The sequence below is a fragment of the Halichoerus grypus genome, chromosome 7, assembly GCF_964656455.1.
Source record: "Halichoerus grypus chromosome 7, mHalGry1.hap1.1, whole genome shotgun sequence".
Taxonomy (NCBI): Eukaryota; Metazoa; Chordata; class Mammalia; order Carnivora; family Phocidae; genus Halichoerus; species Halichoerus grypus.
The window spans coordinates 111,899,121-111,918,224 of NC_135718.1; the positions used below are offsets into that span (position 1 = coordinate 111,899,121).

General features: G+C 40.7%; 1 protein-coding gene across 1 annotated transcript in view; it reads left to right on the forward strand.

Moving 5' to 3' along the window:
* The window catches only part of COLGALT2 (collagen beta(1-O)galactosyltransferase 2), a 106,271-nt gene that overhangs the window by 44,659 nt on the left and 42,508 nt on the right, over nucleotides 1–19,104 (forward strand). Inside the window, exon 2 of the mRNA XM_036076724.2 lies at nucleotides 16,773–16,883. Within this exon, the coding sequence (XP_035932617.1) occupies nucleotides 16,773–16,883 (111 nt within the window). The remainder of the gene's footprint in view (nucleotides 1–16,772; nucleotides 16,884–19,104) is intronic.

Genomic DNA, 19,104 nt, shown 5'->3' on the forward strand with positions numbered 1-19,104 from the left:
CTGCTTATAGTTGAAGTTTCTTGTGACATAAGCTTGGAAATTTTATATGTTCAAAAAAGGTGACCATTGATGTTATACATTAGTGTTATTATTTTTCTCCATTCTCTTTCTTTTTATTAAGTTCACTCTTTCCATTTGTTGTTTCTTAGTCTTTACAACAAGACAGACGAGGAAGCGAAGGCTTAGACATGTCAGGTAATTGAGCCAGGATTAAACAGCTGAAGGAGTCCAGAACCTACCTCAGTTACACAGGCTCCTAGGTATAATGGAATCCTTCTGCACACAGTGTACTCAGATATACTTGACTTTATTTTCTAGATTTTAAAATTCTGATCTCATATCAAATTCTTGATTTTATGCTAGGTATTTTACTACTCCTGTCCTTTAGATCTTATCACAAGGAGATGTCTACACCCACTGCTTTTGAAAATTCACCTTTAATTTACGGGTTACTAAGGCCAGAATCCTGGGTCCATCACTTACTAGCTCTGTGATTGATTTCTCATCCATAAGGTGGAAAGAATACCTACTTTCTAGGGTATTGTGAAGATTAAATGAGAAAATATGTGTGATTCATTTTAGCAAATCTTGAGTGCTACATTGTACTAAAGGTCTTCTGTTAGGTCTTCATATAGATAGTAGCCCTGGTGAAAATTTTTGTTCCTCTCAGGCTATGCTCTAATCCTCTACCAAAGGAACTTGGGACAGTGAGTTTGAATCTCATTCTGGTAATGCATGATTCCCTCTGGAAATGTCTCCTATGTGGGAATGAAAATGAGAATTTCACCAGTGACATGTTATGAGATAATTTACAGAGGCAACTGAAAAATTGGTCAGGAGGCTCTGGAGAAATGAACTTTGAACATTGGATATTATTGACTTCCTTCCCATGTACCTCCAGAAGAACATGGCGGCAGCTAAAGACTAAAGCCTGCCTGAGACATGGTCTGACCTGAGGCTGGGGAAGGAAGAGCAGTAAGAGCTACCTTTGGCCTGCTTGGTCCTGGGGGAGCCATTGTACCCTCTTTTAGGTCTGAAAGGGAGGTTGTCATCTTTTCCCTGCATCGGTTGGAACTAGACTCCATAAGGTTGAGCGCCAAGTCCTTTTGCTGGATTTCTAATTTGGCTCGAAGGACACACCCTAATTGAAGCCGGGAAGAATGACTCGCCTGTTGCCATATTTACCATCGACCACAGTTACATCTGCTTGAACATCTGCCCTTGCGAAATATCTCCTGAGTGCTGCCTTCAAAGCAGCTGCTCACATTCTCCACTTCCTCCCAGACAGGTTATTGTGCTCCCCCAGAGCCTCCCAAGAGCTCAGTACCAAATAGCATCTGACTCCTGCCTGTTTCCGGGGCCCACTTGAAAGTCGAGCTTTCTGGATATGGATTATAAAACAGGAAGTGCCCCAAAAGATATTTCCCAATACTGTCTGATTATGTGTTTCATTTTTACAGGTAGATTATCCACGTTTTAAATATTTAGTGATTAAAAAGGAAGGTGGAGACAGCAATCTTGCGTTCAATTATTCATTTAGCAGCACGTGACTCGGTGCTGACGCCACATGCCGTCCTGGGCTTCAAGTTACAATGATGAGCAAAGACAAACAAACATATTCTTGCCCTGCACGGCTCATAGACCAGAAGGGGAGAAACACATTACTCAATACCATAGAAATAAATACAGAATTGCAACTCTGATAAGTAATCGGAATAAGAGGTACGTGGTATGAAAAGAACTTAGAGCCAGGGGATTTGACCCCTGTGGGGAGATCAGGGAGGCTGTAGCACCTTGCAAATCTAAGATCCAGGGTCCTGGCCCTACCTTCCAGAGTCACCAGATGAAATTTGGGGTGGGTTTTTAAAAAGCGAGTGTCTCAGTCAACCTTTCCCTCAACCCCACTTCTCCACTCATAGAAAGGGCAAAAAAGATCCTTATGGTGACCTGTTAGAGCAGAGATAACCAAGGGAACACAAAGTTTTGGGAAACATTAGAGAAATCAATCAGTTATTAAGTGCCCTTTGCTCTTTGACACATTATTCAAAATTATGAGCGCCGGGTTAGGTATGTTTGTTCCCGAGGCACGAAGACAAGAGGGCTCATGACCCACGGGGGCTTTAAAATAATGTTAAGTATCCTGTGACTGCAGCAGTTTTACTAACGACATCAAGCTTGTCGCTGTGTCTAGCACTTTGAAGACAAGATTGCAATTTACTCCTCACCTTCTTTAAAATATTTCCTCCTGTCTTAAATTTCATTCCAGAAATACGATCTCAAAACCAGGCTCTTAGAATTGGGCTTAACAAGACAATCATCTGAGGCCCAGAGTCTGCCTTCAAGCCTGGTTCTGACTCTTCCTGCCCTCTGAGAACTTGGGGCCTGATGTGTCCCCTTTATGGGCCTGAGTGTCCTCACTTTATAATGGGGTTAAGAAGAGCATTACGTCATCGGGTGTGGTGAGGAGTCAGTGAGATGTTACAATGCAAGAGTCCCTGTTCAGGGCCCGACAGGCATGCGGGCTCAGCTGTTTGCCCTTGCTGCCCATCTCTGTGGAAGTGTGGTGAGAAAGCAAGGTAGTAGGGAAACATGCACATCCTGTGTATTGGTGCATGTTCACCTCGTCCGGAGCATGTTACAAAGCCACACAGACCCTGGAAATGTTAGGAGCACAGAATGTTCCTTCTCTCCAACAGTAATTTTCCATAATAAAGATGGGGAAAAAAATACCATCCGAATAGCCTCCTATTTGCCTCTGACAGCATGAATAAGAGGAAAAGAACTCAGAACTCTTAAAAAATATTTTTTAGGACTCTACGATTAGCATGAGTGTGAGTATAAAATATGAACCTGGATCTAACACCTGCTAAACAGTGGTCCCTGCCCCCACACCCCTTTAAAGAAACCTCAAATGAAGTGATGTGGGGACGCCAGACTCAACACTGTTCAAAGCAGGTAAATTCAAGGCAAACATTTTCTCTCTCCCTTTGAGCTGGCTGGAGTGTTATTCCTGGACCCAAGACAACAGCTATCGGGTAACCGTGATGGACCGGACAGAGATTTTTCATCAGCTAGAGCCAAGTTCTCATTCTAGATGACTCTGTGGGAAAACAGCCTTGAATTCGATTTGCAAGTTGGACACTTTCTGACTTTGTTCATGTTCCTAGCTCAATTTTTTCAATGGGGAAACAAGTACTATAGCAGGAAGAAGTTTGATGACTTTGGGGAAAAAAATCAAAATGCTTTATATGGGTTTAGTATTATGCTGTTACATTTGCTGCTTGTTTTGCTTCAAGGGTAGACCCTTATTTTTATTTTGTCATCCATTTCCGCAGGTATTTATTTACTCACTTCATCATTAGACAAGCACATGCTAAATGTTTACAATGTACTGGGCACAGTTTTGGAGTGGGAAATTTGGACACATGGACTGAGAAGTATAAATGAAGTTTTGAAGAAAACGGGTCAGAATGTTAGAAATCACACTTTTCCCAGAAAACCCATTATGTATGGCAGCGGAATGAAGTGGGTCAGCGCTTCATATGTATTTTGAGCATTCCCTTTGAGGAATTCAAAGAATAGATTCTATAGCATCTGTCTGTAGATGCTAAAGGTATTACCTATCACAATGTGGCAAAATATATTATTTCAGAGAATTATTCACCCGTTTATTTTTTTTAAGTGGGGCAAGATGCTGGGGACCCAGAAAAGTGGGACACACATCTTCATTGCTCCTCCCTTTCCCAAGGGACAATTAAGTCATCCCTAACCTTTTGCAGCCACGTCACCCCTTTGACCTATAAGGTGTAGACCAACAAAATTGCACGTAGCTCTGCGAACACGGCATGCTGTGTTCGCATGCTTCTCTGCCTCCACACATATTATTCCTTCTTCCGGAATGCTCTATCTACCTTCCACATCCCTATAAATATCTGGTCATTCTTCAGATTTCACTTCAGCCTTCTCAGCCTTCGACTTTCCACATCTTGCCAGCCACTCTCTCCTCTCTGGCACTTGCCCACCTTGTTATGTATCCACTGTCTCAAACATCACATCAAATTACAATGATTTCTTTATATACCTGTATTTTCTTTTAAATGATGAGGAACTAGGAGCACCTTAACATCAGTGACAAAGTGTTGTTTTCCAGAAGGTGCCATGATGTCTGGCACAGACGAGATGCATAGGAGATGCACAGGTGTCTATCAAAATGAGAGAGGCATGCAGGGGTTTTCTAGTTCTTCTGAGGTTAGAAATTTGCTGAGAAAGGAACCATTCAACAGATAATTGTTGAACACATACTATGTCCTAGGCACTCTTTTCAGTGCTAGGGATAGAGCGATGAACAGAGCAAACATCCTGGCTGTCATGGAGCTTACAATGTACTCCTTAAGCTGGATGGTCACAGGCTCAGCCAAACATGTTTTCCTAGGGAAGAGGAGGAAGGCTGATACTGAGACAATTAGCAATCATTGTCATACTATTCTTTCGTGTTCTCTGTATGTAAATGGCAGATGTATTTTTATTCTTAAAAAATGGTAGACTGTGGTAGTTCTGGTTTGTTCGCCTTAAATGCATGTGTTGAATTTGGTTGTATGCATCTTAAGAGCCTATTCAACAGGCTGTCTAATTTCTTATTTGAGGATGCGTGTGTGTGCATGCATGTGCATGCATGTGTGCATGTGTGTGTTGGGGACAGCTAGGGAAAGGCCAGCTTTCAAAGAAAGTGTTCTTGAAAGCTCTTTCCCATGCCGCTGACTCCTCACAATAACTCGCTGAGCTAGGTATGTACAACAGGTGTTATTTTTCCATTTTACAGATGGAAAAACAAGGTACAGAGGGTTCAAGTAAATTCATTCAGATTATAGAGCTAGTTGGTAAAAGAGCCATGTCTCCTGACTTCATACTTTTTTGCTTGATCAAGAATGTGGTTAGGGGGCGCCTGGGTGGCTCAGTCGTTAAGCGTCTGCCTTCGGCTCAGGTCATGATCCCAGGGTCCTGGGATCGAGCCCCACATCGGGCTCCCTGCTCAGCGGGAAGCCTGCTTCTCCCTCTCCCACTCCCCCCTATTTGTGTTCCCTCTCTCTCTGTGTCTCTCTCTGTCAAATAAATAAATAAAATCTTAAAAAAAAAAAAAAGAATGTGGTTAGTCACTCAGGAAACGACAGATGTTGGCGGGGATGCGGAGAAAGGGGAACCCTCTTACACTGTTGGTGGGAGTGCAAGCTGGTGCAGGACTCTGGAAAACAGTATGGAGGTTCCTCAAAAAGTTGAAAATAGGGGTACCGTATGACCCAGCAATTGCACTACTGGGTATTTACCCCAAAAATACAAATGTAGTGATCTGAAGGGGTACGTGCACCCCAATGTTTAAAGCAGCAGTGTCCACAATAGCCAAACTATGGAAAGAGCCCAGATGCCCATTGACAGATGAATGGATAAAGAAGATGTGGTATATATACACAATGGAATATTACTCAGCCATCAAAAGGAATGAAATCTTGCCATTTGCAATGACATGGATGGAACTAGAGGGTATTATGCTAAGCGAAATAAGTCAATCAGAGAAAGAATTATCATATGATAGCACTGGTATGTGGAATTTAAGAAACAAAACAGAGGATCATAGGGGAGGAGAGGAAAAAATAAAACAAGATGAAACCAGAGAGGGAGACAAACCATAAGAACTCTTAATCATAGGAAACAAACTGAGGGCTGCTGGATGGGAGGTGGGTGGGGGCATGGGGTAACTGGGTGATAGACATTAAGGAGGGCACGGGATATAATGAGCACTGGGTGTTATATACAACTGATGAATCTATTAGTTTCAGAATACATCTGAGTACATCTGAAACTAATAAGACACTATATGTTAATTAATTGAATTTAAATAAAAAAGATATATATTAAAAAAACTGGAAAAAAAAATAATGTGGTTAGTCGAATAGTAGTGTCAAGTAACTCAGTATCAATGGGTGACTAAAGTATTTACTGTCATTTTTAAGTACAGTGAAAAGCCTACAGAAACAAATGAACCAAACTAAACCTTTCTGTGTAGAACTTGAACACTTCTTTCAGCTTTCTCCTGATTCTCCACTCGAACGAACACTTTGCCTTCACATTTCGAGCCCAGTTCAGCCAGCTTTCCTTTCCACACAGAGAGTGGCTCCAAGGGCGAGGTCCTCCATAGTGCTTCATTTAGCAAGCCCAGTCCTCGGGCTGTGACTTTCTCTGTGGTCACACTGGCCCCCGTTCATCATGACCTCATGGTTCATGGGTTCTGTGTTTTGCCAGGGCATCGCCCTGCCAGGCCTGAGGGTTGACTGTTTACATTGGTGGCACCTGCCCTGCTCGTCTGCCGAGACCCGACACTTCTTGCATACTTGCCCCTGCCCCCACATTCCTGTGTCGCATCGGCTCATGTCGCCTGAAATCAATATATATGGATACGGGAGAGTAATGGTCCCTCTTGGCTGCATTGGAACAAAAACTGAGAATTTCAGAAATGGAGAAAAATACGTATCAGAGACGAAGTATAAGTGAAAAGAGAATAAGCTTTGGGAGAAAGTGTCTAAGCCTCAGATTCCTTCTCTGTAAAATGAGAATAATAGTACCTTCCTTGAGAATTACCATAAGGATTAGAGTTATATATGTAAAATGCCCAGCTTGTTCCTGTGACAGAGTGTAGTCCATAAATGGTAGAGAATAAAATAAAAGATATTTTCTTCATTTTCCATAATATTTTAAATGTAGGCAGCAATCCCAAGGAAAATGAAAATATAGGTCCACACAAAAACTCGCCCATGAATGTTCATAACAGCAGTATTCATAATAAATAAAAAGTAAAACCAGCCCAAATATCCTTTAAATAATGGATGGATAAACACACTGTGGTATATCCATACCATGGAGTATTATTCGGACATAAAAATAAAGGAATTGCTGATAAATGCTGCAACATGAACCCTGAAAACATGCTGAGTGAAAACAGTCAGACATGAAAGGCCACAATGGTATGATTTCATTTATATGCAATGTCCAGAAAAGGCAAATTCATAGAGACAAGAAGTGGAACCGTGGTTACCAGGAGCTGGAGCGGGGAAGAATGCAAAGTGATTTCTTTTGGGGGTGATGAAAATGCTCTGAAATTAGATCATGGCAATGGTTGTGCAACTCTGTGAATATACTAAAAACCACTCACTTGCATGCTTTAACTGGGTGAATGCTAGATATGTGAATTATATCTCAGTAAAGTTATTATTTTTTAAAAATTGGGCAATAAGTATGCCTTCGTTGCTATGCAAAGAGAGGTTCTGTGTGGTGTTTGCGTGAAGTGCACCCTTATGCTCCTTCCATGGTGGCTGTAGGCTTGCTTTTGCTGTTTTCTGCTTCTATTGCTATTTGACTCAGAGAATTATTTAGACCTTGCCCAACCTGTGCATGTTTGTCTTTCCTTTTTCATTGAAAATACTTTCATTGTTTGTGAAAGCAAGGGAGTGACATTGCTATCCTCCCAACCATATCTGAAATATTTAATTACTGAACTATGTGCCCCAAGTGTGAACAGGTGGATGGACTGTGGCTATTAAGAGCTGACATAATGTGGCCTTTGTGCCAGGTCCCTGGTTTCCAGAGATCCCTCATCAGGCTGGAATGTGTTCACAGCATTTCAGTCTAACAGTTCTTATAGGATATTAACAGACCTTTATCTCTAAAACCTGGATATCTGACTTCTCTTGAAACACTAGAAAATCTAGGCTTTCTGGACATAACATTCTAACATGGCAACAATCTGATGGAGCCCGCAGGTGTCCCCTCTCATACATACATGGTCCCTTTCACTCCTTGATGTTATCTGTGCTCGGCCTTTGTAGGCATTTGGGTTGGATTGGGGAAAGTTTTCTCGAATTCTTCATTCATTCATTTATTCACCAGGCCCATGGTTAGTGCCTGTTTTACACAGTCAACTCTCTTAGGTGCTGGGATGCTCCTATCCTCAGGGAAGAGAATCTGGTAAATGGAGAGAGACAGAGAACCAGTTAATTACAATGCAGGAGCGGGGGCAATGCTGGAAGTATGGGTAGAGAATCGATGTGTAATTACAGATTTCAGGCATCCCATCCAGCCTGAGGTGTTTGGGGGGTGGAGAGCTTTAGGGCTCCTGGAGAATGTGTCCCTAGATCCTGTGTGTCTTCTCTTCAGTATCAGGACTCTAGTTGTTGACTACGTGGGAATATATTCCACTGGTAATTCCATTTCTTTAGGACACATCCACATAACAAAAAACTCAACAGATCTGGAAAATCCAGCAAAGAAGAGAAAAAAGGAAATGAGGAGTGGGTGAAAAAGAGCAGGGAGAAGAAAAAACAAAGGGCAAAGGGGAAGAAACACAGGAAAAGGAAAATTTACACAAACGAGAAACATATTTATCTTGTCTCAGATACTGCCGCTGATATTTGCACAGAATTCCAAGAGTTTTGACTCCAAGGAAAATGATGCTGAAGCGAACCTCAACAAAGCTTGGTGACAGATGTTAGCTGCACTTGTGGTGAGCACAGCATAATGTGTAGAGTTGTTGAATCACTGTGTTGTACACCCGAAACCAGTGTAACATTGTGTGCCAACTCTACTTCAATTAAGAACAAAAGCTCATAGGGAACTAACAGATCTTCCCATTTTCTTGCTTTGTTTCCTGCTGGGACAAGTCCATCCTTTCATTTGGAGATGATCACTCTGGTCCTATTGATTAATGTCCTTGACAAGACAGAGAATTCCTTCCAATCCGACAGGTGTACTTCCACTCTCTGTGGGTGAGCATGGTGGGGGAGTTTGCACTAGGGTTGGGATGGGGCATCCGAGGCCTGAAAGGAAATGTCTAGGCTCTAAGATCCACCATTTGCATGACTTGAGCATGTCATAGCCTTTCTCTTCTATATGATGGAGAGAGAAAAATAATGCTACCTGGGCTAATTATAGGGCTCAACATCGGATAGTGCATGACACACAGGTGAGGGGTTCTTGACATTGAGAGAGGCAAACCATACCTCAGAATCAAAAGTGTCAAGGAATGGCTCTTCTGTAATGTTTAATTAAGATCCTCTTCACTTTAATACAATGGCATTGGGCTTTTGAATTAACTTTTAACTGGTCAATTGGCAATTTTTACCATTTCTCTTTCCTACCCGTTAGGAATGAAATTGATTCATTGATTGATTTCATTTCCAGAAACAGATTTTTTTTTTTTTTACATCACTCTTACCCAGTCTTCAGATATGTAATGCCTATGATTGTTTCTGGGATTAAAATGGGACTTATTGAGGAGGGATTTTGAGGGAGTAGAAACATTTATTTTGTTGGTGAGGAGGGTTTCGTGAGAAGTGAGTTTTCCTGATTTCTTAGTTCATTAGGAAGAATCGCTACTGATTGACTTGGTGAGACCTAGGAAAAGGCTTTTGTTGGGAGAAATCCCCAGCCCCCCAGTCCATGTCCATATCCTTAACCGTATCCAGATCTAGTTTTCACTCAGCAGACAGATTCTAGATCTTTAAAGAACTCTACACAGTAACCAAGAAGCAAGAATCCATCAGCATATTTTGCCAAGTGGCTAAGCATATCTCTTTTCCTTGGCAGAACAGTTGCTGGTGAGGCTTTCCTGAGAGCAGAGACCGAGGTGGTAGGACTTGATGACATGAGCTTTCTTGAAAAAAATTTCATTAGTTGCTTCAAAAAGGGAACCTTATTTTTAGGTGGGAGCTCATTATGTTCTACACTGGTGAGTCTTTCCTTGAGGCAGTTAAGAGGGTAGTTCGGTTTTTGAAGTCCCAAGTTGGAAAATTCACTTTTGCCAACTAACTAGTCATGGCGTGAATCGTTGAGCTGATGACTAACCTTGTTGTTCATTCCATCACCTTTCCCGTGAGCCTCTGGGGTTTGTATTTTGCAGGTTCTGGGGCAGCAAAGAGCAGACACTGCTCAGCGTTGCCTTCATCCTGGCCCACTGATTGCAGTCCTGTTGTTCTATCTCATCAAAAGTCTAGGCTTTCTGGGGTGGCAGGGAAGCTGAGAACAATCCCTGAGGGTCAGTGCAGATGGAAGTAATCAGGAGTACCGTGTCCTCAACATCTGTGTTTCACCTGCTGAGAGAGCCAGTCTGCATCTTTACCACGGCTCAGGTGGCCCCACGCTCACCGATGTTGAGTTTAGCCCTCACAAGCTCAGAAGGACTTGTGGTAAAAATAAATGAGTCAGTTCTAATTATTTAAAGTTGGCTGTTAGTGTAAGAGCCAAGACTGAGGAATGAAAACTGACCTTCTGGAGCAAGGAGAAATGTCAGTGTGTGTAGACACTGCCAGAGAAATCGCAATGTTGCTTTTTTGGCACAGCCAAGTAGTAAAATTGTATCATCCTGCAGACATGTTTATTTATTAGTCTGCTCTATGAGCTCTCACTTTTCCCTGTTAACAGTGACAATGCACTTGCTGGCCCGGGGAACTTCCTTCACCAAGGAGATGCCCTGCACTCTGCTGCTGATTGCATTTGCAGTATGTGTTTATCTTTGTCCTAATGTGACTTTGAATCTGAGACTCACGGGCCTTTGCTGATGGGCATAGCTAGAGGAGAGAGACGGGACCTAGAAGCAGAGTCCGAGAGAAAGTGGATGGGCAGGCAGCATTATATGAGTAATGGCCCAAACTTTCCTCTGAGGCCAAGTGGATGTCGCACTTGTGTCTACCAGCTCTTCCATTTCAAATACTAGCTCCACAGCCAGCCAGCAAGGACGGATGCACAGAGAGGGGACTGATCACGAGCACTGCGGGCATACTGGGGCAACAGCTCTGCCAAAGGTGGAGGGAGACCTCCTGGTGGCCTGGTGCTTTTTAGAGGTGAAGGGAAGCCACTGTCGCATCACGGCCTTAAAAGAAGATTAATTATGTGAGGACTGGCTTGGCTCAAGAGCTGAGCGCACCTTGCTGTCTTATCCGGAGCCAGAGAGCCCCAGGGAAGCGAGGGAGGGGCTTGTTGGTTTAAGCCTCAGCTGGGAGCCTTGTGGCAAAAATCAACAGGCTTTGCTTCCAGGGAGCGTGTTCTTCCAGCTAGTGCCTGCTTGTGTTTCCATGAGTTTGACTAGCCACTGCCAGTCCCATGCAGATCACCTCTGCAGACGACTCTTCACATCATTTGTTTTCTTCAAGGACCCCCTGAGCAATGTCTGTTACCTTGCCGGGTGCCTTTCCCGGTCTGATGGGAGAAGCAAGCCGACCCGAGGCTCTTTTTCTATGGGACTGGAAAGAGCTTTCGGTTGGGAGAGATGCCTCGACTTCCCCTGAAGGCGGTCACACATTCTGACTCCTCAGCTTCTTAGCTTGATGGAAAAATCCTCATGGGCTGCAGCGTTGTCTGTGTCTCGTTCCTTGCGGAGACTCTCAGCAGGACAGGCACCACACTGTTGCATTGTGCTGCAGGGCTCTGAAAATAGAGCTGCTGACTCAAGCCTCCTGTTTCCTCCCAGGACCTCACAGCTGGGCCTTTGCTATCTCTCTGTCCAACCCTCCGACTAGACCAGTGCCCGCGGGCTTTTGTGATTGAGTATTCAAACAGAAACACTTTTTTTTTTTTTTTTTGGTCAGAGGGATGGAAAAGGCAGCAGTTAGAAGTGTCTACCTGGATTTCTGTTTATTTGCCTGGGCCAGGGGAGTGGAGGGGCAGGACACTTGGTCTGGAGGGGGGAATGCAAGTCTTCCTCAGTGGGCTGGAGGGGTCAGCACGGCTCTCCCTCCGGGACGGTGCGGGAGATTGACACCGCACATCAAACACCGGTGTCCGTGGACCTCCAACCACAGCTGGAGGATTTGTGCATTTCCCAGGAAGCCTGAGAACAAAGAGCATCTTAACAATTTGGGGAAGTAACGGAATAGGAAACTGTTTTCACTCCATAAGGAGAGTATCTTAAATCTGTGCTTCTGTTTTTAATTAGACACCTCTGTCTTTGCGTACACGCAAGCAGCTCATTTCTGAGGATGTTTGTGAATAGTGGATCCTTAGGCAGACTTTGGAGTTGTTTAGTCTGGACAGCAGGAAAATAAATTTCACACAGTGAGACCGACTTTGTTAAAATGATGAGGAAAGGCATCGACGCAGGGAGGGCAAAGAGAATGTACGTCCTGCTTAATGAAGAACCAGAAACCAAGGAAAGAAGTAGATGTTGTAGGAATTCTCCTACACTTTATAGTAATTTGGGAATAATGTAGAATTCCCATAATTTTTAGCTAATACTGCAGTCAAGATCTTTTTTATTTTGTTTTGTTTTTATTTACTCATGCTCATAATATGTTGAGCAAAGACTCATGGGCATCAAGCTGATTCTCAGTTTCAGGAATTGCTCTATATATGCTTCCTACAGTGAGATGAGTGGTTTGACTCTCAAAGTGCCCTTCATGGCTACTTCACTGGACATGGGTGGCTGGTGGCCATGAGTCACAGTGGATGCGATTGTCACTAACATTCTTCACTTCTCAGTATAATCACAAGCTAGATGGAGCCCGTGACCCTCTCTCACATTGCTTTCTGGTCCACTTTCCTGCCTCCTTATGTTACCCCACTTCTGTCCATAGGTGCTCACCTGGTGTCCCTCAGCTGCACACTATTACCCTTTCTCTCCCCAGGGAGTGGAATTTCTGGGTGGGCCTGTGGGTCTCCTCCCTCCTAGACCTTGTTCTGAAGGGAGGAGCTGATTCTAATCTGATTTCCAGAAGAGACTTGAAAGTAGATCAAGGGGCGCCCGGGTGGCTCAGTCGGTTAAGCCTCCAACTCTTGATTTCGGCTCAGGTCATGATCTCAGGGTCGTGAGATAAAGCTCGGTGTCGAGTCCTGCATTGGGCTCCGTGCTCAGCGTGGAGGGTGTTTGAGATTCTCTCTCCCTCTGTCCCTCCCACTCATGCTCTCTCTCTTTCTCTCTAAGATGAATAAGTAAATCATAGAAAGAAAGAAAGAAAGAAAGAAAGAAAGAAAGAAAGAAAGAAAGAAAGAAAGAAGAAAGAAAGAAAGAAAGAAAGAAAGATCAAATTGGCAATTGGCATCAGGTCCTGATCTTCTATTTTTTGGAATAATATTTTCAATAAGGCTAGTTTTAGTTCAAATATACATTTTATAAAATAAGATTTTCAAATATTAGGCCTATACTTCTATCCCCCATTTTTCTATACACTATGACAAAGTTACATAGTTTCGAGTTACTTGGTGTTTTATAGAAATTTACTCCCTATGTCACACGGGGCTCTACTCTGCTTTGCTTAACAATTTATTTTTTTCTCTTGAACATTTCTGAATATTCTCTCCCTTAAAGATTTTGTTACCTTTGGCAGAGCAGTGACTTCCAAAAGCTCAAGTAGGAAGAATAAAAGCCATCACAGATTGGATTTAACAAAATCCTATTTACTGAAATTGCCTATATATGGAAGAAGCAACCACTGTTCACATCTCTTCATTTGCTCTTATCAAGGCCATGTTCCCAGGGAACCACTACTGTTGAGAATGGCTCTGGCTTTTCCTTCCAGGAGGGACTGCTAAATTGCTCATAAATTCTAAGCATTTTTACTCCCTTTTAAGAGTCTCAGGCACCTCTGTCTTTCCACTACTCTTCTGTTTACTCTCCCTTTTTTCCTTCTTCCCTTCCTTTCTTCCTTCCTGTTTTAATTTTATTCAGTGTGGTTTTTAAAAATCAGGAATAGATGTTGAATTTTATTAAAGGCCTTTTTAGCATTTACAGAAGTAATTATATGATTTTTCTTCAGGTCTGTTAATATATGTGAATTATATTAATGGATTTCCTTTTATAATGAACAATCCTAGTCTATGCTATGTAATATTTTCTTAATAGGATGTTGGATTCTGTTTGCTAATATTTTATTGAGGATTTTTGCAGCATATTCATTAAAGATATTGGTCTGTAGTTGTGTGTGTGTCTTCATCAGGTTTAGATATTAATATTGTACTTGCATTATTAAAAGAACTTGGAATTTTCATTTGTTTCTCCTACGCTCTGGAGAACAAGCTACATAGCACTGGAATTATCTAGTCTATTAAGATATCTGGTAGAGGGACGCCTGGGTGGCTCAGTTGGTTAAGCGACTGCCTTCGGCTCAGGTCATGATCCTGGAGTCCCGGGATCGAGTCCCGCATCGGGCTCCCTGCTCGGCGGGGAGTCTGCTTCTCCCTCTGACCCTCCTCCTTCTCATGCTCTCTCTCTCTCATTCTCTCTCTCTCAAATAAATAAATAAAATCTTTAAAAAAAAAAAAAAAAAAAAGATATCTGGTAGAATTCCCCTGTGAAACCATCTGGGCTTAATATTTTCTTTTTTCTCTTTCTTCATTTCTTTCTTGGTAATTGTTCTGTTTAAGTTTTATATCTCTACTGAAGTCAATTTTGCTAACATGCATCTTTCTAGGAAATCCTCCATTATATCCAGTTTTCAAATTTACTTTTCATTGAGTTGTGCAAAGTAATTAAATAATTTCTTTCCTACCAATCATATTCCCTGCATCCTTGTCAGTTCTTATTTTACATATCTGTGTTGTCTCGATAGATTAATAAATGGTTGCTTTGTTGATTTTCCTCAACAAAAGCAAAATTTTAGGGGAGTTTGGTGGGAGGATGGGTGAAATAGGTGACGGGGATTAAGGGAATGCATATCACAATGAGCACCGAGTAAAGTAGTGTTGAATCACAATATTGTACACCTGAAACTAATATAACATTGTATGTTAATTATACTGGAGTTGTACAAAAATAAAAAAATTTTTTAAAAAGCAAAATTTTAATTTATTAGTTCTATCCTTTTTCTGTTTTATGCTTCTGGACTTTCTTCCTTTATTATTTTTTTCTTTATGCTTGTTTGTTTTGTTGCTCTTTTCCTAGCTTCCTAGCAGGAATTCAACTCACTTATTTTTATTAATTGAAGGGCATAAAACTGAATTTTTCTGTGATCATTGCTTTAATTGTATCTAAAAATTCTGACACATAGTGTTTCCACGATTTATTTTGAGAATTTCTGAAATTGATTTGTATTTCTTCTTTCACTCAATAGTTGTTTAATAGAGAATTCTTAGTGGAATTTTTTGGTTTTTTTATTTTATTACCAATTTCTAGTTTTATTGCTTTATTATCACAGAATGTTGTTTATATTCTTTCAATTTTGTGGAGGCTCTCTGTGTAGTATAATTGTTGGTCAATTGTTGTGAAGGTTCCACTTGAACATGAGAAGAAAGCATATTCTTTCTCGTTGTGTTCTTTTTTTTAAACTCTTTTTTTTATGTTATGTTAATCACCATACATTACATCGTTAGTTTTTGATGTAGTGTTCCATGATTCATTGTTTGCGTATAACACCCAGTGCTCCATTCAGTACGTGCCCTCTTTAATACCCAGATCCTCTGTATATTTACTTCACCATCTTCACTGAAAGTGGTATGGTATGACTCTCTTCATCTCGGGGTTGTAAGTTGGAACCCCATGTTGGGTGTAGAGATTACTTAAAAAAATAAAATCTTAAAAAAAATGGTGTGCTAACATCTCTTATTATTGGTATTTCTGTTTTTCCTTGAAGTTTCCACCCTTTCCATTATATCAAGGGTTTGCAAACTACAGCCTGTAGATCCATTGCTTATTCTTGTGCATAAAGCTTTATTGGGATACAGCAATGCACATTTATTTACATATTGTTTGTGGCTGTGTTCCTGCTACAAAGGCAGAGTTAAGTAGTTACAACAGAGAGGGTATGGCCTGCAAGCCCGAAATATTTACTGTCTTGCTTTTAAAGAAAGTTTGCCAACCCCTGTATTATATGAAGGTACGTGGAATGTTCACATTTATTGTGTCTTTGATGTGAATTGTGTCCTTTAGCGTTATAAAGTATCGTTCTTTGTCTTGGCCACAATTCTACCTTATTTGATGTCAGGATTATAACTCTTGCTTTCTTTTTCTTTCCCAATTAACTGATATGTCTCTTCATTTTTAGTGTTCTGAATAACTTTGTTTTAGATATGTATCTTATATACAGCATGAGTTTGCTTTGCGATACAATTTGAAAATATTTTTGTTCTAATAAGTGAGTTAAGCTCCTTTATAAGTAGATCAATCTGTTAAACTTCTAAGGTAGAAACAAGTTTTGTATACATTATTTGAAGACTTTTGGAGGTACTCTAGCTTGTATAAGTAATGGCAACGTTAATACAAAATAGGTAAAGATAACTTAGCTTTTTGAGTTTTATACTGGAAAGTTGCTTTCCCCTGGAGGGTGTGTGATCATAGTACCACTGATTAGCAATTTTGTTGTGATCCGAAAAGAAACTTAAAAGGAAAATGCAACTGAATTATTGCTTAAATTGATGGTAGTTGTCAGGGAAGTTAAAAGGCAGAGTTTACATCTTGGATAACTAAAAATTAAGCCAAATAGAAAAATTTCCCAAAAAAGATTAGTTAGCTTACTCTTAATGCATTTTCTGCTTACACAGTTTTAGTACAACCACTTATTGATTCTGCTATTGGCTGAGCCCTGTTTTAAGGATATAATGACACAAAAATGATTTTAAGCAGTATCTCTCACTTCAGGAATCTGTTGTCTAGTTTGGACCATGAGGGATGTCATTTTCATATGTACATTTTTTTTTTTCTTCTCAGAACTGGCCATTCTCCTTTCAATTAATCTGGGGTCTTTTGGATGTCTCCCTCTTTCTTTGGATGGCAACTGAGCTATATTGTGCTTTCTCTCATGCAGGGCAGCCACTGATCACAATGTGGATAATACAACAGAAATACTCAGGGAGTGGTTGAAAAATGTACAGAGATTCTATCACTATGTGGAGTGGAGGCCTATGGATGAACCAGAGTGAGTAGTAAGACAACATTTTGTGAACTTTATTTATCCCACTTCCCATAACCAGTTTTCCAGCCATTCAGGTGTCTAAGCTTGGAGGCCCATATGACTTTTTGGTTGTCTCTGTATCTAGTAAGTTACAAGGGCCTGCCTTGTAACTGCCTCTCTTCCTCTTTACTCCTGCAGCCACCAGCCAGTAAATAAATAACAAATAAATTGCCACAGTATATATTTAAAAATATTGATATTATTTATTCATATTTTGAGTATAAGTCTTTCATATTTGGTGGATCATAGTGAAAAGTCTGCATACTTTTTATATATACTATGCTATTTTACTTATCATATTTTTATCATCATTCCATAGCAGTAGTTAAGGGGTTTCTTCGTTATTTTTTTTTTAAAGATTTTTATTTACTTATTGAGAGAGAGAGAATGATAGAGAGAGAGCATGAGAGGGTGGAGGGTCGAGGGAGAAGCAGACTCCCTGCTGAGCAGGGAGCCCCATGCGGGACTCGATCCTGGGACTCCAGGATCATGACCTGAGCCGAAGGCAGTTGCTTAACCAACTGAGCCACTCAGGCGCCCTTCTTCGTTATTTTTATGACTGCATAGTATCCATTATATGGATGTACCATAATGATAATGAGTAGTCAATTCCCTACTGATGGGCATTTAGGTTACTTCTTCTCTTAACCATAGCAATTTCTTAGTTACTTCCATCTTCAAGATCATCCTACGTACCATACTGTCAAATCAACTTACCTAAAATGCTAATGACATGGTTTAATCTCTCTGTTAAAAGGACTCCAGTGGCTCTCCAGTACCCACAGAACAAAGTTCAAATACTTCAGACTTAAACACTTTTTAAAAATTCTATGAACTTAACACCAACAGCTATGCACCCATATCTCTTGCTTCTTCCCAAAAGAAAACTGCTTTGTCTAGAATGTTCCTTTTACTTTCAACCCCAAGCTGTTACCCATGCAGGTTTGTTCTCCAGGAAGGCCCTTTCTGTCTTTGTAACCAGCTCTTATGCCAAGCCCCACCTACTACAGAAAGCTGTTCCTAATCATTCCAGCTACAAAAATCTACCTTTCTCTCAACACTTGTATTGCTTATTTCCTACATCATCCTTTTTGACATAGCAATACACGTAACTAACTTTGTTATTTAACTATGTAATTTATGCATTTCTTCAAAGTGATTTTTGGGTTCTTTGGCAGAGGTTACGGTATACAAATACTTCATATTTTCCCCCAGTGCTATGTTCTTGGCAGGCACTAAATTAATACTTGTTGCATGAACAAATGAGCAAATGACAACATGAATAAGTGTATTTAAAATGGACTATTGTAAATGTTCCCAAGCCTACTGCAATTCTAGCTTAAGAAATTGTAGAAGTAGAATAAATTGAGTTGCCTGAATTTTTGCCTAGGATAAATCATTTGTTGAAAGCCAAATTTGTATAATAATAATAATAATAAATGCCATTCCAGAACAGATTTTTTTAGTCTCTTTATATATAATAGTTTTATTATATATGTATATACATATATATTTCAAATCCCAGCATATGGTCCATATATCAAGCAAAATTTAACAATGAAATTTGAACACTATAAAAGATTTTGAATGCTTTTTTTGGAGTCTCTTACAATGGAATTGGGCCTAACTAGAACAGCCAAAAAGATTATGTACTTACCTTGCATCCTGGTAATTTTCTCTGTGCCCAGATCTTGACTAAATATATTATATGCCAAGGTCAGTGTGAAAAATATTAGTGAAGGCATTTTGGGGGCAATATATTGAGAAAAACAGGACTCCACTGATTTTCACTGAAGCAATCGTTGGAAAGACATCTTAGAGAGCCCCTGTTCAGGACATAGTTTTATTAATCTTATTTATATAATTATATTTTCATAATTATATAAGTATATATAGGTACTGTTAGCACAGCTAGAAGAACTTGAAATAATGGCTCCTGAGACAGTATCAACAACCATACCACCTGGAAGCTTTCAGAAGGGTTCTTGAGGGTATGCCAACCCACTTGCTAATGTTGCCATGTGAGAGTCCTGCCCTGGCTGTTTCGTAGATGCTGATAGAGATTCCAATGACATTATGCATCCGCTCCATGATCTCACTCTACCTGGGATAAATCAGTGTGTTAGGCTCTGTGGAATCCTTTACTGATACTTGATCAAGTAAATTTAACCTTTGGTTTTTTTTT